This window comes from Panicum hallii, chromosome 5 (genome assembly GCF_002211085.1).
Source record: "Panicum hallii strain FIL2 chromosome 5, PHallii_v3.1, whole genome shotgun sequence".
In the NCBI taxonomy this organism is placed as follows: Eukaryota; Viridiplantae; Streptophyta; class Magnoliopsida; order Poales; family Poaceae; genus Panicum; species Panicum hallii.
In genome coordinates this window covers 6,587,380-6,606,612 of record NC_038046.1, presented here as the reverse complement: position 1 = coordinate 6,606,612, position 19,233 = coordinate 6,587,380, and the positions used below count along the sequence as shown (strand labels likewise).

Genomic DNA, 19,233 nt, shown 5'->3' with positions numbered 1-19,233 from the left:
GAGCCGGCGGCGTCGTCGCTGAGATTAAGGCCCCTGCCTGTCTGTCCCGTCACGGGATTAGCGTGTGCCCTGCTCGCTCGATTCGTCAGCGACCAGTTAAAAGTAAGTACGCGGAGGGCAGGTGGGTGGGGGCGTTGGACTAGTTTTCCATGCGTCCGGCCGCCGGAGCCGTGCCCTTGGTCCCGGCCGGCGACATGACCGGATACCCGCGCCGCTGCTACTGCGAGACATACGCGTCGGGATACGGATGCCTCGGCGCGACAGGAAGGGAAGGGGCGTACTCGTACCGGTGGTCTCTCCTCAGACGAGGTCGTACTGGTCCCGTCATTTTTTCCCCGGTGGTGTGGCCGTGTGGTGTGGGTGTACTGAAACACTGTCCGAAAGAGATCGATCAGCCTCGGGATCGGGTCCGTACGTGACGTGCCGGGACGAACAGTGCAGGTTCTATCCATCCATCCACGTATATCATACAGGGTCTAGGAAGCTGAACGTGCTGCGCCGTCTCGGTGGTACCGGGAACTGATCGGAACGTTTTGTTAAAAGCCAGTGCTAGATGAGGGGGAAAAAACACGAGTCCTTGTCGACGTGAATGAACCAACACCTGGTGGTACCACCATTACGATAGGCTGTGCCAAAACGTACTGCCAGTATACCGCAGTATAGTAGACTAGTACAGTAGTGATTTGCTACCGGGCACGTACTCTAGTACGTAGTGTAGCGTAGGTCAGGGTTAAGTCCTGTTGGAGCGGAGTGGAGCACGCAGGCCTTTGACCTGACGTGACAACGCACGTGCGAGGCCCAGAAAAGCGCGCGGGAGGCCGGGGCCAAGCTGGCGCCGACGCGCCGACGCCGTAGATGGAAGAGACGGCAACGCGACGGGCGAGAGGAACGCGCGGCGCAGTCCCCGGCCCAGGCTATTCAATGACAAGGACGCCTCAGCAGCGAATCCCCCAATAAATCTTCCGCTAATTTCCTCCTCTTCTTCTCTTGGAGGCCAGCTCACGGCGCATGCCGGTGGTCCCTTCTGTAGCACACAAATTCCCCCATGGTCGTTGGCTCGCTGACATTCCATTGCTCGATCGTACGCTCCCAAATCACCAGTGCAAGCAGGGTAGTATCTGTTTTTTTCACGGTGTCACCTGCGTGAGTACTGAAGCAGACGGCCAGCCCTTTTCTCGCGATCATGATGATGGAAAGGGATCGGCAACGGACTGTTCGCGCTGCGTGGCTTTGATTCGACCGATCGGCCGGCGCCACGCGAAAGGGGCGTGACACGGCACGGCGCCATGATTTTGTTTCGGCCGCTGCTGGTGCTTCGGTGTGATAGCAAGGTTAATAATACAGCCGGCTGCTGGCTGTAAGAGCCTATCTCTCGTCCTACTTGTATAATGGTTAGCCTTTTTACTATTAACACATGATCCACTTATCTCTCTCACAAATTTTTTTATTCTCATGTTAAAACTAGTTGTAATCTTACGGTCCGTTTCTCCTCTCTTCTCCACCTCAATATTCAACGTGCTTACACCCTGGGGAATCATGGAGACGGCGGCACCTGAGGCCCACATGCCTCTTGCCTTGCTCGACCGAGTCCACCCAGCTGGGTGCTTCGTTCAGCTCAGCGTTTTTTGATTTGCATGCGGTAGGAGGTCATGCAGTCAGGCGTCCGTGGCCGGCCCAATCTTCTCTTCCAAGTGGTCCCTGCTTTCTGCTAACGTTCAGGCGTCAAATTGCCTAATCTGAAACTCTCTCGAGGGCGCAGAAATGTTTCCTCTTTTTTTCTTAAGCGCCGCGGTCAAGCATAGCACGCACTAGTGCCCAGCATAGCCCAGCATCCAGGCATTATGCACGAGTATTTGGAGATCCTAGGATTAGAATAACATCAAAATCTTGATAGACCTTGCTTTCTACAAATGAATGAACTCATCCAAGTCCGAGCTAAAGTCAGGTCTGCTCGGGGCTCTATGCCGGTGCTGTACCTTGTACTTATCAGGAACCAAGTCAAGCGAAGAAGATAAACAATCACGTCTAGGATTGATGATGTCCTGATGGCTGATGATACCGTGCACGGTGCACGTGGTTACTTTATTTCAAGCTAATGCGCGGTCCTGAGATTTGTTAGTTTTACGGCTGCCATTTCCACAACAGTTTTTTTTTTCATTTCTGTGCAAACATGCAAAGTGTTTCTGCTCCACAAATATCCCTTCATGTACACATCAGCTAAACCAGCCACGCAACCAGAGTCCCCCAGCTGCTGCGAGCCATCTCCTTCCCAGGCCACGCACAGCGCTGCAGGCAGCAGCGTTCAACACCTTCCTGTTGTCTGAAGCCTGAACGCACCCACGTCGTTCTGGGCCAGAATCCCCCTCTCGTTTCAGCAGGCTTTCCTTTCACCACGTAGCCCTGCGCCCTCCACACAAAACTGCCATGCTGCCGGCTGCCGCCGCCTGCGGCCTGTCCGCGCCCCAAATCCTCCTGCATATATAATGGCCGATCTCTTGGCGAGCCTGTACTTGTGCAGAGACCAGTTGCAACAGAACTCCTGAAGCCATGGCCATGAGGGCTCTTCCGGTGACCCCTTCCAAGAGCTCCACGTTTGGAGCTCACCAGACCATGCCGTCCTTCAGGCCGAGCGGTGGTAGCCCCAGATCAGTTAGAGCTTATGCAAAGGGAAATGAGGAGGAGGGCAACAAGCAGTCCCTGTTTGGGAGCATCACCGAGGCGCTGGACTTCTCGCAGGTCAGGTCGGAGAAGGACGCCGAGCTGCTGTACGAGGCCCGGGAGAAGACCAAAGGTGGAGGGAGGATGACTAGGGAACAGGTATGGAATCACTGATCCAAACCAACTGCGGATCAACGATGTTACAATCTGTTATCTGAACTTTCCTGTATGCTGATTAACTTCTGCTTGGGTTTGCAATCAAGTACGGAGCACTTAGGAGGAAGATTGGCGGCACCTACAATGATTTCTTCAAGTCGTATGTCGATGGTACCGTATCTCAGTATCATGAGTACTTATATTCACATAAACACTGCAGCACTGGATAAGCTGTCTAGTGCGATATATATGTCAAAACTACAGGCCTGAATTGCTAGCTTTTCTTTTCTGAACAAGAGAATGAATATCAAGTTACTGAATAGTGAATACTGACCAACCAAATTGGTTACAAATACAGTCGACGGGGAATACGTGGAGGACGGGTGGGTCGATAAGACCTGCAAGATCTGCAAGAAGGACACAAGGGGGGAGCCAAGGCAGGTTGACAAACTAGGGAGATATGCGCATGTGGCATGCTTGGAGAACCCAAAACCGGCAAACTTCTTCACCAAACTTTTTGCCAGATGAACTTCGATTGTTCCATCAGAAGCATTGTTTCACTCATGGTTAGATATATAGATTTTGTTATGGCCTCAAAGGGCCTGGATTCTGCTATAGGTTCAATTTTCCATATGAACAAAGGCATGAATCGGAAAAGATCAGAACACTGAAAATATTTCATATAGTAGCATAAGACTTCACAACAAGTTAGTGCTCTTCAGTTATATATATTGGCTAATGTTCCTCGTCGTAATACAGGAGCAGCTTCCAACCGTAAGCTTATTTGATAGAACTACTATAAAGCTATTGCATTCTGCTTACATAATGCTTTAGTTATATGATGTGTTTGGAAGTGCCGTGCATCCAGCGTGGACATATAGACCTTGCACCTGATGACAGTGCACCCAATCTTAAAGCCAGGCATTACTGTAAAGCCAACACTGAACTTTGCTTCCTCCATGGTCAATTTGGCTGGTACACTTTCCATGTGCTTCTTTTGAAACTGAACACCGGCCTTTACAAAGAACATTTCAGCTCTTGGTTTCAAGTAGCGAGCAACTGTGAGCAATGCCCAAACATATCGAGCCATTCTTGCAAATGTCTGGTAAAATTGTGTCCTTGGATGACCGCCCCTCTCGACAAATGCTCTGTGATCCAAATTTCCCAAGAAGGAATCCTCCATACTCCTGGGTACAGCCACCAGATACTTTTCTCGGCAAAATCTTCCAAAAGCAGAATTTGGAGCCTCCATAAGAGCATCAAATGGATCCTTAAAACTCATAACATGATCATACGAATCCATGGAGAAGTACTCTTCTTTGGTCCCCATAAGCATTGCACCAGCAAAGTACGCCTCAACACCATACTTCCTATGAGACCTTTTCTCATATACGACAGATTTGTCAACTGGAAATTTAGAGATGCCGAGGTCCCATCCTGAAACTTTCATCCAACTGATGATGAGTTTTGTAAAATCGTGTATATGCTTCGACGAACTCTCAAACAATTCGATGAACATATCCACTGATTCCCCCTTGCCAATGCCAATTTTGTTCTCTCTGTGCATTGCTCTCCGATCAACCTCCTGCTTCAGTTCCATATTACTCCTTTCCAGCTCTTCCAGCTCTGCTCGCAACAGAGCAAGTTCAGAATCTTTCTTGCAGATGTCAGCCTGCAAATCCACAGCGAGCTTCTGATGCTCATGGATTCTTGAGCTCACATGAGACTGGTACATTGGATTGCTCCACTTGTTGGCACTGGCATACAGATCCTTAAGTCCAGAGGTCCCTTCAATCTCTGACGCGAAATGCTCACCAGCGACCGCAATCTTTTCAGGATCATATGGCACATGTGCTTGCTGAACCTTGACATAAGCCAGCTTCAGACAAGAGATTGCCTCAAGAAGCTTCTCGACAACCGCTTCCTCATAGCGGGCAGTGGAGCTTCCGGAGCAACTCTCATGGTCAGATACTTGATGCGGGTGTACTTTCAGGTGTGCACCGTCTTCACTGCTCCCCCCGGTGCTTTCGGCCTTGGGCTTCCCGCCGACGCTCTCTGCGACGCCGACGGAATGCACCTTGCAGATGTCCGTGATGCGCAGAAGCAGGTTGGAAGACGTCCTCCTCATCTTCCCCTTTGCCGGCTCCATCTCCATGATTCCTCCGTCCAGGACGAGACCGAGCAGCGTCCAACTCCGAGTGTTCGTGCTCTTCAGTCTGCGTGAGACAACAAGTCAAACGCGCATAGATTCCAAGAAGAAAGATCGCGGCTTTCGAAGATGTTTATTGCGATCAAATCAATGCCAAGAACACGATATGCGGATAAAGGATTTGCGTCTACCCGTTTGCCATCCAGAAGAAGAAACAAATACAGCTGACGATCCAAGAATAGAACAGAACAGACCTGATTCCTGTAATGAGTGGTACCTTTTATCTGGCGGGTCCTGAAACTCCTAGAACTGCCATTCCTGCACATCAGCGCCGATCCAGGAAGCGAAAAGCCTGCCAAGAATAGGCCCCAGCGAGAGTGAGATGATGAGATCGCGCAGAATCTTCCAGGATCCAAGGCTGGAGGTGATGGGACTCACTTATTAGTAGCAGAGGTAGAGGCCTGGAGGGTTTTGGTTGGGGGAGGGAGGGAGGCAACGACCTCGTGGGCTCCAATGGATTCGAACAAAGAAAGGGAAGTGGGAGCCAGGTGCGGTGCGTTTCTTTTGTAATCCCAAGAGGCCAAGGGATGCTGCCGACCGAAGGAAGCGGGGTTCGGAAACCCTAGCGGCAGCTGGGGCACTGGCGAGCCGTGTTCGTCGCCTCTGACCGGCTCTCTGCAGCCTCCAGTGAAAGGCAGTAACCGGCTGATCTCTTTATTTTAGGCTCTGTAACTGCAGATCTGACTTCTCAGCTTCTATTCCAGATCTTTAGCATGGGATGGAAGGGGAATATTCAGGCCTTCAAAGTTCAGAGGACGTGGTCACGTTGCAGTTAAGAAAAGGGTTTATGACCGGTGAAAACTGATCTTGAGCCGGCTCTGCCGCTCGGATAAGTTCAGTCTTCAGTGCCCTCCCCAAAAATAATGGTAGGTATTCAGTGTCATTTAGAGTGCACTTAATATTATAACCTGGCACCCTCTAGAAAACTATTCCGGGGAGCCATCGTGAACCATGAACGACAGAATTTGCTCTGCCCACCCAAACAACGTTGGTCGTGGTAGTAAGGGAATGAATAAGCAAGCTCGCCATCTAAACTGGGAGAGACACTAATGCGCATTTCACAATGGACAGCCCAAACCTGCCTTAACCCATATGAAAGCTGCTCCTTTTCTTTCCAAATTTAAAACTCAAAGCAAAAAGGATTTCGAGCTTTAAAGCGCAAAAGCCCGTGCTGTGTTTTGCAAATCGCCACATCATTTGAGAGGTGCCAAGCAATGGCATCCACGCAACGTCCACCTGTAAATCTTGCAAAGCTCGTGATCTATTCTTGTTAACGGGTTCTCGTGGTTAACACGGCGCATTAATTAGGCTGGCACTAGCCATTAGGCCCATGCTTCGCCTGTCGTGGCGCTCCGTATTGAATACCGAGCGATCAGCCCTCGCCTCGGTAGGCAAAAGCTACGGGATCACAAGTTCCGCTTTGGGATGGGACCTTTCGTCGGTGCCTGTTCCAGCAACACAAACATTTGTAATTTAGTTTGTGCTCGTTTTGGGACGAATTTGCCGATGAGCCCTTGACTTGGTGTCGAATCCAAGTATTTGTCCGAATCTAATTTCTTTTCTGACTGAAAGAATTGCATGTCCAGATTCGAGCGTGTTTAGGATTAGAGACCGTGCAACAAAACCAAGTCGAGCCGCGGCCTGCTTCCCAACTTGCCGCACCTATTAGCGCGCACCCCCGCCTGCAGGCACCAGCAGCAAACGCGTGCGGCGCAGCGTAGCAACCTACTAGTACATGCCACGACGTGCAGCGGCGCTAGCTTCGGACCATCAATGTCTGACGGGGTACTGAGCATCGCCGGCCCGTTCATACCTCTCGGCGTCTTCGCGGGCATCGGGGCGATCGGCGCCGTCATCTGGGGCGTGCGCCGCTGCTGCGCCGCCGCGAAGGAGGGGCGCGGCGTCGTCGTCGGCGCGTCCCCGACGGGGAAGCACGAAGGGCTGCTGAACAAGAGCAAGGGCGACGTCGCCGCCGGCCTCGGGGGCCCCCAGCCGGGGGGAGGGGCCAGCCAGCAGCGGGGCCCGGACCCGGGGGACGACGGCGACGTGGAGGTCTGCGCCATCTGCAAGGCGCGGCTGGCGGAGGCGGGGTGGGGCGGTCGCCGGCGGCTGCGGCCGTGCGGGCACGTCTACCACGCGGACTGCATCGGCCTGTGGCTCCAGCGCAAGTGGACCTGCCCCGTGTGCCGCGCCGACGTCCTCGTGTCGCCGACCGAGATCGTGGACGCCATGGTGTGAGTCAGTGTGACCCGCCCGGCGACACGGACGGTGCGGTGCGCGCCTGCAGCGCGGTGTACGCGGGCTGTTTTAACATGCTCGTGCGTGTGGTGGGCTCTTTTGTGATGGTGACAGAAATTCAACGGATACGCGACACAGGCTAACTGATCGTAGGTTTGTATATACTTCCGGGTTCTAAGTTAAAATTAGTTAATTTTGATCAAATCTATAAAAAATATAGCAACAATTATGCTATCCAGCATATGCATTATCAATGTATATTTCATGGTGGATTTAATAAAATAAATTTGATATTGTAAATTATTATTATTTCTATAAATTTGGTTAAAGTTAGATAAATTTAATTTAGAATAAATCTAATACGATATGTAAATAGAAATAGAGGAAATAGTCACGTGTACAGCCACGTTCTTTATGTCTCTTGCAAAGCTGTGCTAGCATGTGTCAGTAATAACATACTATATAGCACTATTGTTGTTTTTTTTTCCTTGTTTCAGTTCAGTTCACGAAGGGATCTTATGTTTTTTTTTTTGAGAGGACGAAGGGATCTTATGTTGCGCGTAACACAATGCTTGCATGCGGAAAGCCTCATGGGCCAAAAATATAATCAATTTTGGGCCCTGATGCAAACAAATTATCTGCTGGGCTTCATAGTGCTGCATACCCAGTATGAGGTATAGTATTTTCTTTTTCGGTCGCCTGACCGACCGAACGGGCCGAGCCTACGCCTTTCCAGGTCACTGGGCCCCCGATACAATCACACGGCCCTTTCTGCCTAAAGCCTTATCGCATGTTCTGTTTCTTCCTCATCTGAATTTTAAACGAGGGGGAACAACCTAGAAGAAGAATAGTGCTGTATCGTTTTTTTAAAAAAAGAATAGTGCTGTAGGGCATATTTCAATGGGGCTCAGGGCACAGGCGCACAGACCCTTGCCCTGTCCAATGTTTCTCAAGCATTTTTAGGCATGCGTCCTTCGGATGAGCGCTGTTGTAGTCTTATTGTGCGATCAAAGTTCTTCCAGATCTTCCTTGCTCTATTTTTTTTCTCTTCTATCGACCTCATGGTTCTGACGGTTGTGATGGAAAAGATCTTGTAGTTTTATTTTTTTTGACAGGCTTTTTTTTGTATTGGGGTATTGTCCCTGATACGGTCATACAGAGTACAATTAGTTAGACGAACTATCCTGAGCAAATCGCATCGATTTTGTCAGCCATGCGTAATAACATATCATTAACTAGCAGACGGTAGAACACCAGATGTCTGCTTCGAGATATAGTCCTTAAAACATCAGTACTCCATTATAATACTGTCCCTGCTTACATAATCTACAATGATTTGGTATTACCCAATCCGCTGCTCCACTGGCCATTATTGACCTACAGTTCTTTTGCCGTCTATTTTATCTCAAGTCTCCTCGATTTGCTGTCGACCAAGTGATGCATGTGGATGGTTGACATGTCAGGGTTTTTTTTTTCCTTGAGGGAGACGTTTAATTTTAATAGTACAACTGTTGGCTGAATATTGGACGGCAAACCTCCATGGTATAAGCAACTCAGAAACGCAGCAAATGACTATTTCTTCAGAAACTAAAGGCCAGAAAACCAGATGGCATGGACAAGCCCGCAAAAATCAACCTCCATGGCATAACATGCTGAGTGTCCTTGAAGTCAAACTCAATTTCACTGTTAGCATCTAAGAATACATGTGCAGTAGCATTCCACAGACTGCACATCATCAGTCATCTGCAAACGGTGCAATACAATTGTTGGTTGTCTGTTGGACTTCAAACCTGCGTGACATAAGCAACTCAGAAACCACAAAATGACTATTCCTTTTTTTTTCTTTTGAAAAATCAAAGGTCAGCCAGATGGCATGCAGAAGCAGGGATGCAAGTTCCGCTTTGGTAGATCATTGAATCGACCAAAACACTTATTTAAACAAACTAATTCTAATTTCCATCAAGGTAAGATAAATAAAAATGAACAAGCTACCTGATTCACCACTAGTCATCGGTGTCACCACTTGTAAAACCAAAAAGATCAACCACCCCCTGGACCTGGTGATGTGCTAACCTGAATAACATGCCGAATGTACTTGAAGTCAAACCCAGTTTTACTGTTCAGCATCTTAGAATATACGTGCGGAAGCATTCCGCAAACTGCACACCCTCATTTACCTGCAACTGCACAATACAAGTGCAGGAGCAGGCGCACTTCTCTGAATGGAGCCAGAAGCTCGTATTGATCGCTTGGGGGATAAGACGGCGACGTTCACTGGGTGAAAGGGATGCAGATTGACAAATCCGAGATTTTTTGGCAATTAACAATCGACATGTAGACCACTCCGGGGACTGAAAGCTACTTGGCATACTGTCAGGATAATCACCAAGAAAATCCAAACAAGTTGATAAATCGATAAGGCTTGCGCTGGTGAAAGAGAATATGCAAGACGGCTGCCGATCTGGCTTGGCACGCCGAAACCGCACCCGAGGTTTTCCGCCACTTCAGTTTGATATGTCTTCACAGGTCAGGCTTGTTCTTCCAGCTTCTCTGATGTGAGCCATTTCCTCCGATGCGATATCCTGAAGATCTTGTCATTCACTCAAGCTTGGACACCTATAGTTCGGGTTATCTAAGATTATCTCCAACAGCAGAACAGTTTCAGGCACGTAACTGACCGCCTGTCAGGAGGACGAGCTAGTTCATCTGGAAGACTGCAAGAACTGGAACTGGGACTCGTCCCTGTGTTCTGCCAGTGTGCCACGCCTCGTCCTCAGCGTGGCAAGCTCAATCGCATTGAGTAACCAGCAAGCTGCCTCTTGTGATCTTGGGCGCCTCCACGAAGCAAAATTCCATGAACTCCCCGTGCTCCACGTTGCAATTCTGTCAGCAACAAGGAACAGGCGAACAGCAGCAGCCAGCAGACCGGTCCGGCCGCTGGACGCCCGCCCGGCCGCGTTTGGCGAGTTCCATGCCTTGCACGCCCAGCAACCTGCCGGAGGATGGCGTGGCCGCGGATCAGCGGCTCGATCGTCCCCACGAACGGCGCCGCCGGGATCGATCGCCATCGGGGGGAACACGAAACGACTGAAATGTGCAGGCAACGAACGCGCCGCGCCGGATTTCAACGGGCCTTAACTCGGGGGGTTGCCGTTTCTTGGGACGCGCCCGGGTTTGAGTGGCCGCCGCCCGCGCCGGCGTCCGGCCACGCCGCCTCCCGCTTTGTGGCTGCAAGACCGACCGGGTTCCTCGCGAGCAGCGGAGGTTGCAATCTGCGACGGGTCCAAAAGGGCAAAGAAGATGCTACTAAGGCTAATCAACGATGTGAATCGACCAAAGAGTGATGGTGATACTGACCAAATTGCCGTTTGGGAGAACGGGAAAAAAATCCAGATATTTACAGTCTGATGACATGTACTTTCACATCGTTCTTTCTCCTTCTTGACTCGGCGAGATAGATGCGGTTACAGGATAGGGATGATGGTTCCGGTTGTGATCCTACTGGTCTCCCCGTCACCTGCTGCTGTTCAGCATCTGTTCTAGATAGAGGCCGAGTGCTCACCATTTGGCAATAAACACCATTTGAGTGCTTGACTGTATCAACCAAGTTTCTGCATCTTCTGCTTGTTTTGCACCCTTTCAATGGAAAAGGACGCTGTCCTGCCGCCCGTTTAAAAATGAAAAGCCAACTAGTACTCTGTTCTAGACGCCGGTTACAGATGCTTTCTTAAAGAAATTAGCTGCAGAGGAGTATGTTTTAGCTAGGTCAACCCTTGCATTTCTCTGGTGAGGTCATCCGCGATGACGATCGCTTCCATGCACTTGTCAACATGGAATTACGGCGTGAACTGGCTTGTTTTTCGGAATGGTTCCAACAGTGGACTTCACGGGATGTGTCTGTCAATAACTCAATACACGCCGGATCTGATTTCATGATAAACAAGCAGCTGCAACTCTGCCGACGCGTCATCTTTGCAGTCGGCTGGGTGAAGAGATGCAAAGAACGGACAGAACAGCGCCACACCGATTAGAATAGGAGAAAACGAAAAGGCAATGCTTCGTGCAGCATGACAGGGAACAGCATCTCTCAGCTTTCCACTGGGAAGCAAGATGTCGTGCTTCCTTGCCTGAAAAGATATGCCTAAACCCAAGGTTTAAACCATCTTTTGAACGCCACGAAAGCACCCAGCTGGATCGAGATGGCCGGGTCAAACTCGGCAAGCCGCAAGAGGACGAGGACGAGCCGCCCAGCGCCCGCGCACGCGCACAAGAAACACGCCGCGCGATCCGAGAAGAAGCTGCACTCTTCTCCGGCCCTGCCGCATCAGCATCGAAACCGAGAAGAAAACCACGGCTGGTCGGCAGCCGGCGGCGCGCGGCCGCGGTCAGCCCGCCGCCCTCGCCTCGGCTGCGCGGCGCTTCGCTGGAAGCCTGGAACCGGCGAACCATCCGGCACCTGCTCGTGGCGTAGCGAGGCGGTTGGGCACCAGGGCATCCCGTATTCCCGTACCGTGCCGTGGACACCATCTCCTCCTCAGAGGGTGAAAGGGTGGCCGGTTCCTGGTCCCGATCATCAGGCAATCACTCCTCCGCTCGCGCAGGCCGCAGGGGACCCATCAACCACCCCATCAATGATACTCCTATAGCCAAAAACTAAAGGCGCCAATGCACCGCGGTCGCTTCGCCTGCTTCTGTTTACGGCTGGATGATGGAGCAGAGAGCAGACGGGACGGCCCCATCACCTGGCTAATCGGAACAAATCCCGTTGCTTTCCCTCCTGTACCAAACAGTAGCTCAGACGTCCGGACGGTTCAGGAGCAAACCTCTTCTTCTTTTTGTTATCCTCGTTTGATGACAGGCCACAGATCAGCAAATGGAGTCTCAAACTAATCCCATTTTTTTCATTGCTGTTTAGAACCGCCAACTGCCGTAGACTAAAATTCTGGTAGAAATGGAGGAAATTTTGCATTTGGTACAGAGGTCTCCGTATGCACAGTTGATCAGCCACTCGCCATTATCTCTCTCTGATCAAAGAATCGTGACAGCCTAAGCAAACTTTTTGTACATGATGAAAGAGAAGAGGAGGAAAGAATCCTTTCTTTTCTGAGCTTATCCTATCCGGCATCGCGACTCGATCATGACGCCATCATGGCCGGCGGCACGACGCTGGCGCCGGCGGGGCACCCGTTGCCGCGCTCGCCGTCGGCGGCCGAGGCGGCGGCCCACCGCCGGCATATCCTGCCGAGCGACGCGGCCTTGCGACGGGCGCGCTCCGTGCCGGTGCCCATCAGCTCCCAGATGGCCCACTCCACGCCGGGCACGGCCATCACCTGCGTCACCGCGCGCGCCCCCAGACGCCGGCACAGGAGCACCAGCGCTGCCGTCGCGTTCTCCCGGCCCCACTCCGTGCCGCGACGCATCTCGGCCACCAGCCGCGCCACGGCGCCCTCCATGCCCACGATCGCCTCCGCGCCGCCGCGCTTCGCCAATGCGGCCAGCACCGCGGCCGCGGTCTCCTCCTCGCTGACCGCCGACAGGGCCACCTGCGCCACGCCGGCGTCCACGAGCTTCCCGACGTTCTCCCGCTCGCCGGCCAGCGACAGCAGCGCGGCCAATGCGTCCTTCTTGGTGCTCGTCGGGCCGGTGCGCACCAGGTGCACTAACTTCTCCACGATGGACAGGTTCCGGCCGAGGCGGCGCCGGTAGGTGTGGACGGACGCCAGGCTAAGCACGGCAGCCGCCGCGTTCTCCTTGGCGCGCCACGTCGCGCCGGAGCTCATGATGTGGGTGACCGCCTCCACGGCGCCCTCGGCGTGCATGATGCGCTTCTTGTTGGCCTCGAGGATGGAGAGGTTCAGCAGCGCCGTGACGGCGTTCAGCTGGAGCCCCGCGTCCTCGGAGTAGAGCAGGGGCACCAGCATCGGCACGGCCCCGGCCTCTCCGACGAACGCGCGGCAGTCGTTGCCGGACTTGGACAGCAACCGGATCTCGTGCACGACGCGGTTGGCCGCGTCAGGGGAGAATGAGATGGAGAGCTTCTTCACCAGGAACGTTGCCGTCATGCGCGCCGCCTCCAGCGCGGCCTTGTTCGCGGACACCGCCTGCGCCGGCTCGCTCTTGCTGGCCTCACTGCTCTCCACGGCGACGCCGTTCCCCCGGCACCACTTGGCGATGAGATTCCTGAGAGCCTTGTTGGGCACGAGCTCCAGATTGGTGAGGACCTGCCCTGTCTTGGGGCACGTTGACTTGCCGGAATCGAACCACCGGGCGATGGACTCGCGGTCGTATGTCTGGCCGCTGGCGACGACAACGGGTTCGCGCATGATGTCGAGGGTGATGGGGCAGCGGAAGTCCGGCGGCGGCGCCGGTGGCTCCGCCTCCTCTTCGACCTCGGGGTTCGGCTTGGAATCTGAAGGCCGGGGCGTGGCGCTGAACAGGACGCACTTGGCGTACCGGAGCAGGCCGACGAGCGCGATCATGGCGTCCGTCCACCTCTCCGAGGCGCGGTCGCCGATCTCCCGCTCGAGGCTCTCGATCTCGTCGCCGCAGCTCGCCGCGTCACTGATGCCCACCTCCTCCAGGATCTCCTCCAGCCGCTCCCGCTCCGGCACGATCTCCCGCTCGATTCCCTGTATGAGCGACAGCACCCTGGCCTTGAGCGCCTGCTCCGCCCCGGCCGCCGGCGCGAACCGCCGGCACTGGCGCGACGCGAGCGCCAGCAGGTCCACGACGTCCTCGGCGAGGCCCAGCTCGGCGACGGGGAGGAGGTCGAGCAGCGTGGCCAGGTCCTGGTGCAGCTCCCGCACCTCCTCCTCGATCTCGTCCGACTGCAGCAGCAGCCGCATCCGGCTCCGCGCGGCGCAGTCGGCGGCGAGGGCCTTGAAGCGCTGCAGCACGAGGAGCACCTCGCGGAGGCACAGCGACGCGGACCGCGGCAGGTCGCCCGCCGCGGCGCACGCGACCAGGTCGTCGAGCGCGGCCGCCAGGAGCTTGGACCGCCTCGTGATGGACGCGAGCGCGGCGCGCAGGAACGGGGCCGGCGTCTCGGCGGCGGCGGCGGCGGACAGGTCCCGCGCGAGGCGGTGCAGCGACCGGAGCAGCTCCCCGTCGGATGGCGACGGCGGCACGAACGCCACCGACGACGAGGAGGAGGAGGAGGAGGGGCAGCATCCGGGCGGCGACGGCGCGGAGGTCAGCACCGTTCTTGGATTAGCCATGGTGATTGGGAATTGGAACTGCCTGGTAACTAACACCTAGAGGAACGGCTGGTTTAGTGGGAATGGTGTACGATGACGGAGCGGAGAAGAGAGGGAGGCTTATAAATGACGAGGCAGTAGGCGTGCGCAGTTGGTTGAGAGCTGGAGGGAATCGCGAATGGGGGTTTTTCTTGCTTATCTTCTGTGATGGTTGTGCTTCATGTGCTTAGTTTAATGGTGACTCTCGGTTCGGGTTTAATATGGAGTGGCCCTGGGAGGGAAGATGTTTGGAAGAGGCGGGTGAGCCGGCGGCCGTTGGATGGAGAAGGGACGGAGGGGGGATGGGGTGAGGAATGTGGCGGGATGGGTCAATGGTGAATTGGTGACTCAGCTCCGGCTCGATCGGATCGCTCGCTCGGCGGCGGCGCGAGGGGGAGAAGACTGGCATACAAACAGTGCGTTGACGGCCGACAGCAAGGTGTGAGAGCGCACGAGAATGAGATCCGGCTCCCTTGTTTGTGTCTTTTTTCAGAGGAGTGGAGGACCACGGCCAGCATGGGCTCGCGAGAATCCAAGGATGGTTCGGTTCTTAAACTAATCTGTGTCACTCTTACTGAAACTTTTTAAGAAACAATCGTGCGATTTCTTCGAAACCATCTGCTGCTCCGCGGATTCCTTGGGTTGCTGTAACTTTCTAATGTTCTGGTTCATGGCAGCTTCACGTGGGAGAGAGAGAGAGAGAGAGAGAGAGAGAGAGAGAGAGAGAGAGAAACTAGTGTAATAAAAGTTGTTTCTGCTAGCGTTTTAGCATCAGGCGAGCAGACTCGACGCTCGACGGGATTTTAGAGCGAGGGTAGAGCCAAGGATAGGCTGGTGAATTTTCGCAGGCCTCAGCTGTGAATTTCTGCCGGTCAAAGCAGGCGACTGGGCGATCGATGTGATGTGCCCTCGTCGCCAATTCTGACACAGCGTGCTTCCACATTGAACAGTGCGCCGCTTGGATCCTTCCAACAACACCGGAGCTCCTCTTTTTCTCCGTGGGTATTTTACCGGAGTTGGGTCGCTAGTACCCAATCCAATCCAATCACAATCAGGGCTCTGAAAACTCTGCAGCTGAATTCTCTTTCCGGCTCTACATTCCTCTCGCATATTGTCCAGCTGACGCGGTCAGAATGCTGCAGTCTGCAGAGCAATATTTCTTTTCTTTTCTTTTTTGTTTCTCCCTCCCTGCAGAGTCCAGACAGAGAGGGATACAGAGCAGCAGCCTTCGAAGGATCCAAACAGGTCGGACGGCGAGACCAATGCAAAAAAAAGAAAGAATAAGAAGATCAAGCAGCTGCAACGAGCCGGGCTCCTAATTACGAGCGGCGGTGCCATGTGGAACAAGCAATCATCATCTGACCCGATCGAATTCCAAGCCGCACGACGCCATTTGGAAGAGGCCACAGGCCACAGCCCGCGCCGCCGGCCGGCCTAACCAAGGCCTGGCTACCCTGTTGACCCGTTACTCTTTTAACCCCTGCGGCCGCGGTTCGGCCCTCTCCAACTAAGCCGAAACCCGCAACGTGGTCCGGCCTCGCCGCCGACGCGGTGATCGCGCGCGGGTGCGGGGAACGTGGCCGGTTTCCGCAGCCGGCTTCACGTGCGCGTTCTTCCTTCGCCTGCTAACCTTCCTCGTAGTTCATCTCCTAGTGGTGGCGCGGCTTTCCGCCGGCGTGTCCGGCACACGCGACGGCGTCTTTGGTTGGTGCGGGGTGGTGGTGGTGGGCTGGTGGCCAGACGGCCGGCGCACGCAGCCGCGCCGCGGCAAGACGGGCACGGCTCGATACATGGCATCAACCTGAACCGTGCGGGCCCTTTGTTTGACTTGGCGGTCCTGGATATACGCGGTCAATTTAAACAGGCTGCGCACGAACTGATAGCCGCAGGCACCGGTAACTGAATTCCGACCAACTTTGCAAGGCGACACCTAATTCGAAAACAGTGGGTATTTGGGCTGACTAGATGTGGACCCACGGTCATATTCAGCGACATGGATTGGATGGTCAGTGGGGAGTTGTTACGGTATCATGAATCATGATCAGGAACGTGGTTTGAAGCTGAAGAAAAGTTTTTTCCGTGGCTTCGGTGGAGATGAGGCATTAACAAATACTGTTTTCTAAAAGTTCCTTCACGGACATAGATGAATCGCCGGCAGGTTTGTTTAGACATATATTGATGTTTATCTATCAATTAGATTCTCCTCTTTCTGCCCCTATCATTTTCTCCTCTATCAGTTTTGCTGTGCCTCATACTTAAAGTAGGGCAGGTATTGACTTACTATAGTCCAATCTCACATTTATTCCCATTTCTATTTAACGATGTAGGAGTACGTTTTTATTCGTCATTCGAATGATTGTGCTATCTTCGCGGTATAATATTGAAAGACGTCATCAGTGTGTGTGTGTGTGTGTGTGTGTGTGTTGGGGTGGGGTTGGGGGGGGGGGGACACACTGAAAGAAAAGGCAAAGACACGGGAAGAAAAAACGATAGCATGATCAATGATATGATGCCGCACCTAATCTATCATCGAGGTTTTATAAGTAGAGTCAATTACCCACCTAATCATGAGTGTGCGCATGCATGCATTCCTTCATCTTTAAGATGCCATAAGCACTTGTTTCTGTACCACTGCCCCTTTTTTTTATCAGTAGTTACATTGCACTCTGTCATCAATTAGACAGCACCGGATAAAGGTTTGGTTTGTGGCACCCACATAAAAGATAAAGGGAACAATCTCTCGACCTTTTAACCCTTGAGCACGTAATGGCCATCCATTGAGATTCCTAACCCACAGAACCGTTGCTCAAACCCACAAAAAATATCTAACTAAAAAATATAGTCCACCTGCCAATTGAATCTTTGCCTATGGCTCGTCCTCTTCCGTTTTGCCGTACGGAATTCAGGCGTGAAAGAAAGCTTGCACTGAACCAGCTGCTCTTTTTTTTAGGAAAAAAAACAGCTGCTCCTACCAAAAAACAGCTTCTGATGCCTGCGCGAGAGTGAGAGGACAGATGTATGGCCGGGAGCATAACTGGGGGCTCGTCGGTCGTCGGTGCATGAAAGCTCGCACGACGCCGCTTATTGTAGCCTCGGCCGTATCAGTCGCCAGGGTGTCATGGATACGCCTTTTAGGTAGAACCGTAGAAGAGATTGGAGGGGAGATGGCTGGACATGCGTGCGTGCACCTGTGCTGTACCCTGCTAAAACAGAAATCTTCTCGTTATCTGCAAGTAGTTGCTGTTGCCACACGCAACAGCCAACAGCACAAGTGCAGTGCTGGAGGCAGACATTCCGGCGGTGGAGGTGTGCCACCTGCGGAGCACCGGCGCGCCAGCGAGCGAGACGGCACGACGAGAGAGTTCGCCGCCGCCGCCGCGGCACCCAGTAAATGGGACCGGGCGGATCGGAGGCGCAGCGCCGCAGTGGAGCCGTTAAGTTCTGCAGGTGCCCGGCCGCGGCGGCAGGGATGAGACAGAGACCTGACCGACCTATCCGGGGCGAGCAAATTGGCGCTCCGCGTGCGCTGGGGCCCCGTGTCCCTGACACCGGCCGGGGTGGTGTCGAATTCGGGCCCTGCCAGTCCGAGCTGGAGCGATAAGCTCCGCCGCTGGTTTCGCTTGGTCCGGCTGCTTGCGAGTTTGCGACCGCGCGACCCCCCCGCCCCCCCCTCCCCCCCCCCGCCCCCCCCCCCCCCCCCCCCCCCGGATGGAATGGGAGAATTGGGACCGGGCGAAGCCAAGGCGGCCCACGCCGCGCGCATCGGCTTCGGCTCCCCTCGCGCCGGATTTTGATGCGCCCCTGATCCTGCGAAGGTTTAGTTTCAACGTTTCAGCACCCAAATCCCAAGCCATGTGCATCAGCCCCGTACGACGAGCCGTAGGCCGGAGGGGGAGCAGCGGCCGATACCCTTCCAAATCAAAATCGCCCGTACGTGTGGCCGGATCAGCGTTGCAGTTGCAGCTAGCTAGCACGTACCCTCAGCAAGACTCGGCTCGATCACATCGCCCATCTCTCGCTCGGCGGCCATCTAGACGGCATGCACGCACGCACGTCCTTTCCGAACGGCGGCATGTGGTTCAGCGCGGGACAGGGACGCAACAAGGAGAGACGAGAACAGCTTCGAGGAGCAGGAGGCAGAGAGAGGGGGGTTAGGTCCGCTGTCCCTAGTAGGTCTGTATGAAAATGGCGCTCGAGTTAAGGCTTGAGAAAGGGGCCGCCCGGGTCCGGTCCGAAATGGCCGATCGCGAAAGCCCAGCGACATGTCCTCCGCTTGCTTTCGTGGCTGCCGCACCCCACCCCCCACCAAACCAGCCAACTAGGGCTGGGTCCGGAGCCGAGGCACCTCGGAGCGTTCCCGCCGGCCGGCCGGCGACGTGCCACCAACCTCGCAACCGCATCGCATGCACCACGTTAGAGGTCCGCGTCCCCCTAAAGCGCCGGGACGCAGCGAGCGACACATGGTTGATTGCGTCGCGCGTTTTTCTGGTGCCAGGCCGCAGGGACGGCATCCAGCCATCCAGGTGACTCGGGAGTAAACGCTGCGAAACGACGGTCCACGGCGTGATTGAATCTCGCTCAGGTGCGTGTCCCCAGTCCCCTCAAGGCACGATTGCATGCGGTGAAATCCTCGCGTAACTGAGTGAGAGCCGGCCGTAGCCGTAGCTGCAATTGCCGGCCAGGAACAGCCCCACAGGTAGGTCGGAGCGCGCGCGCGCGAGGTGGCGACCTGCCGAT

General features: G+C 54.2%; 4 protein-coding genes across 5 annotated transcripts; 2 read left to right on the top strand and 2 right to left on the bottom strand.

The window, feature by feature from the left end:
• The first annotated feature begins 2,497 nt into the window (after positions 1 to 2,497).
• Positions 2,498 to 3,521, top strand: LOC112891506. The gene is made up of 3 exons (XM_025958389.1): positions 2,498 to 2,817; positions 2,922 to 2,985; positions 3,173 to 3,521. The coding sequence occupies exons 1-3, from the start codon at positions 2,548 to 2,550 to the stop codon at positions 3,340 to 3,342; spliced, it is 504 nt and encodes a 167-aa protein (XP_025814174.1). The 5' UTR covers positions 2,498 to 2,547; the 3' UTR covers positions 3,343 to 3,521.
• Positions 3,522 to 3,586: 65 nt separating this feature from the next.
• Positions 3,587 to 5,680, bottom strand: LOC112891505 (protein GRAVITROPIC IN THE LIGHT 1-like). 2 transcript variants are annotated; one of them, XM_025958386.1, is made up of 2 exons: positions 5,241 to 5,680; positions 3,587 to 5,030 (listed from the first exon to the last, which is right to left on the bottom strand). In XM_025958386.1, exon 2 carries the CDS (start codon positions 4,967 to 4,969, stop codon positions 3,611 to 3,613), a length of 1,359 nt encoding a protein of 452 aa, XP_025814171.1. In that variant the 5' UTR covers positions 4,970 to 5,030; positions 5,241 to 5,680; the 3' UTR covers positions 3,587 to 3,610. The 2 variants fall into 2 exon arrangements, with proteins under 2 accessions (XP_025814171.1, XP_025814172.1); XM_025958387.1 differs by having other exon boundaries at positions 3,587 to 5,315; positions 5,402 to 5,680.
• A 1,116-nt stretch (positions 5,681 to 6,796) lies between these two features.
• On the top strand, positions 6,797 to 7,261 carry LOC112891815 (probable E3 ubiquitin-protein ligase ATL44). Its single transcript, XM_025958782.1, has one exon. It carries the CDS (start codon positions 6,797 to 6,799, stop codon positions 7,259 to 7,261), a length of 465 nt encoding a protein of 154 aa, XP_025814567.1.
• Positions 7,262 to 10,676: 3,415 nt separating this feature from the next.
• LOC112893962 (U-box domain-containing protein 16-like) lies at positions 10,677 to 14,926 on the bottom strand. The gene has a single exon (XM_025961502.1). It carries the CDS (start codon positions 14,476 to 14,478, stop codon positions 12,397 to 12,399), a length of 2,082 nt encoding a protein of 693 aa, XP_025817287.1. The 5' UTR covers positions 14,479 to 14,926; the 3' UTR covers positions 10,677 to 12,396.
• Between the last annotated feature and the right edge of the window lie 4,307 nt (positions 14,927 to 19,233).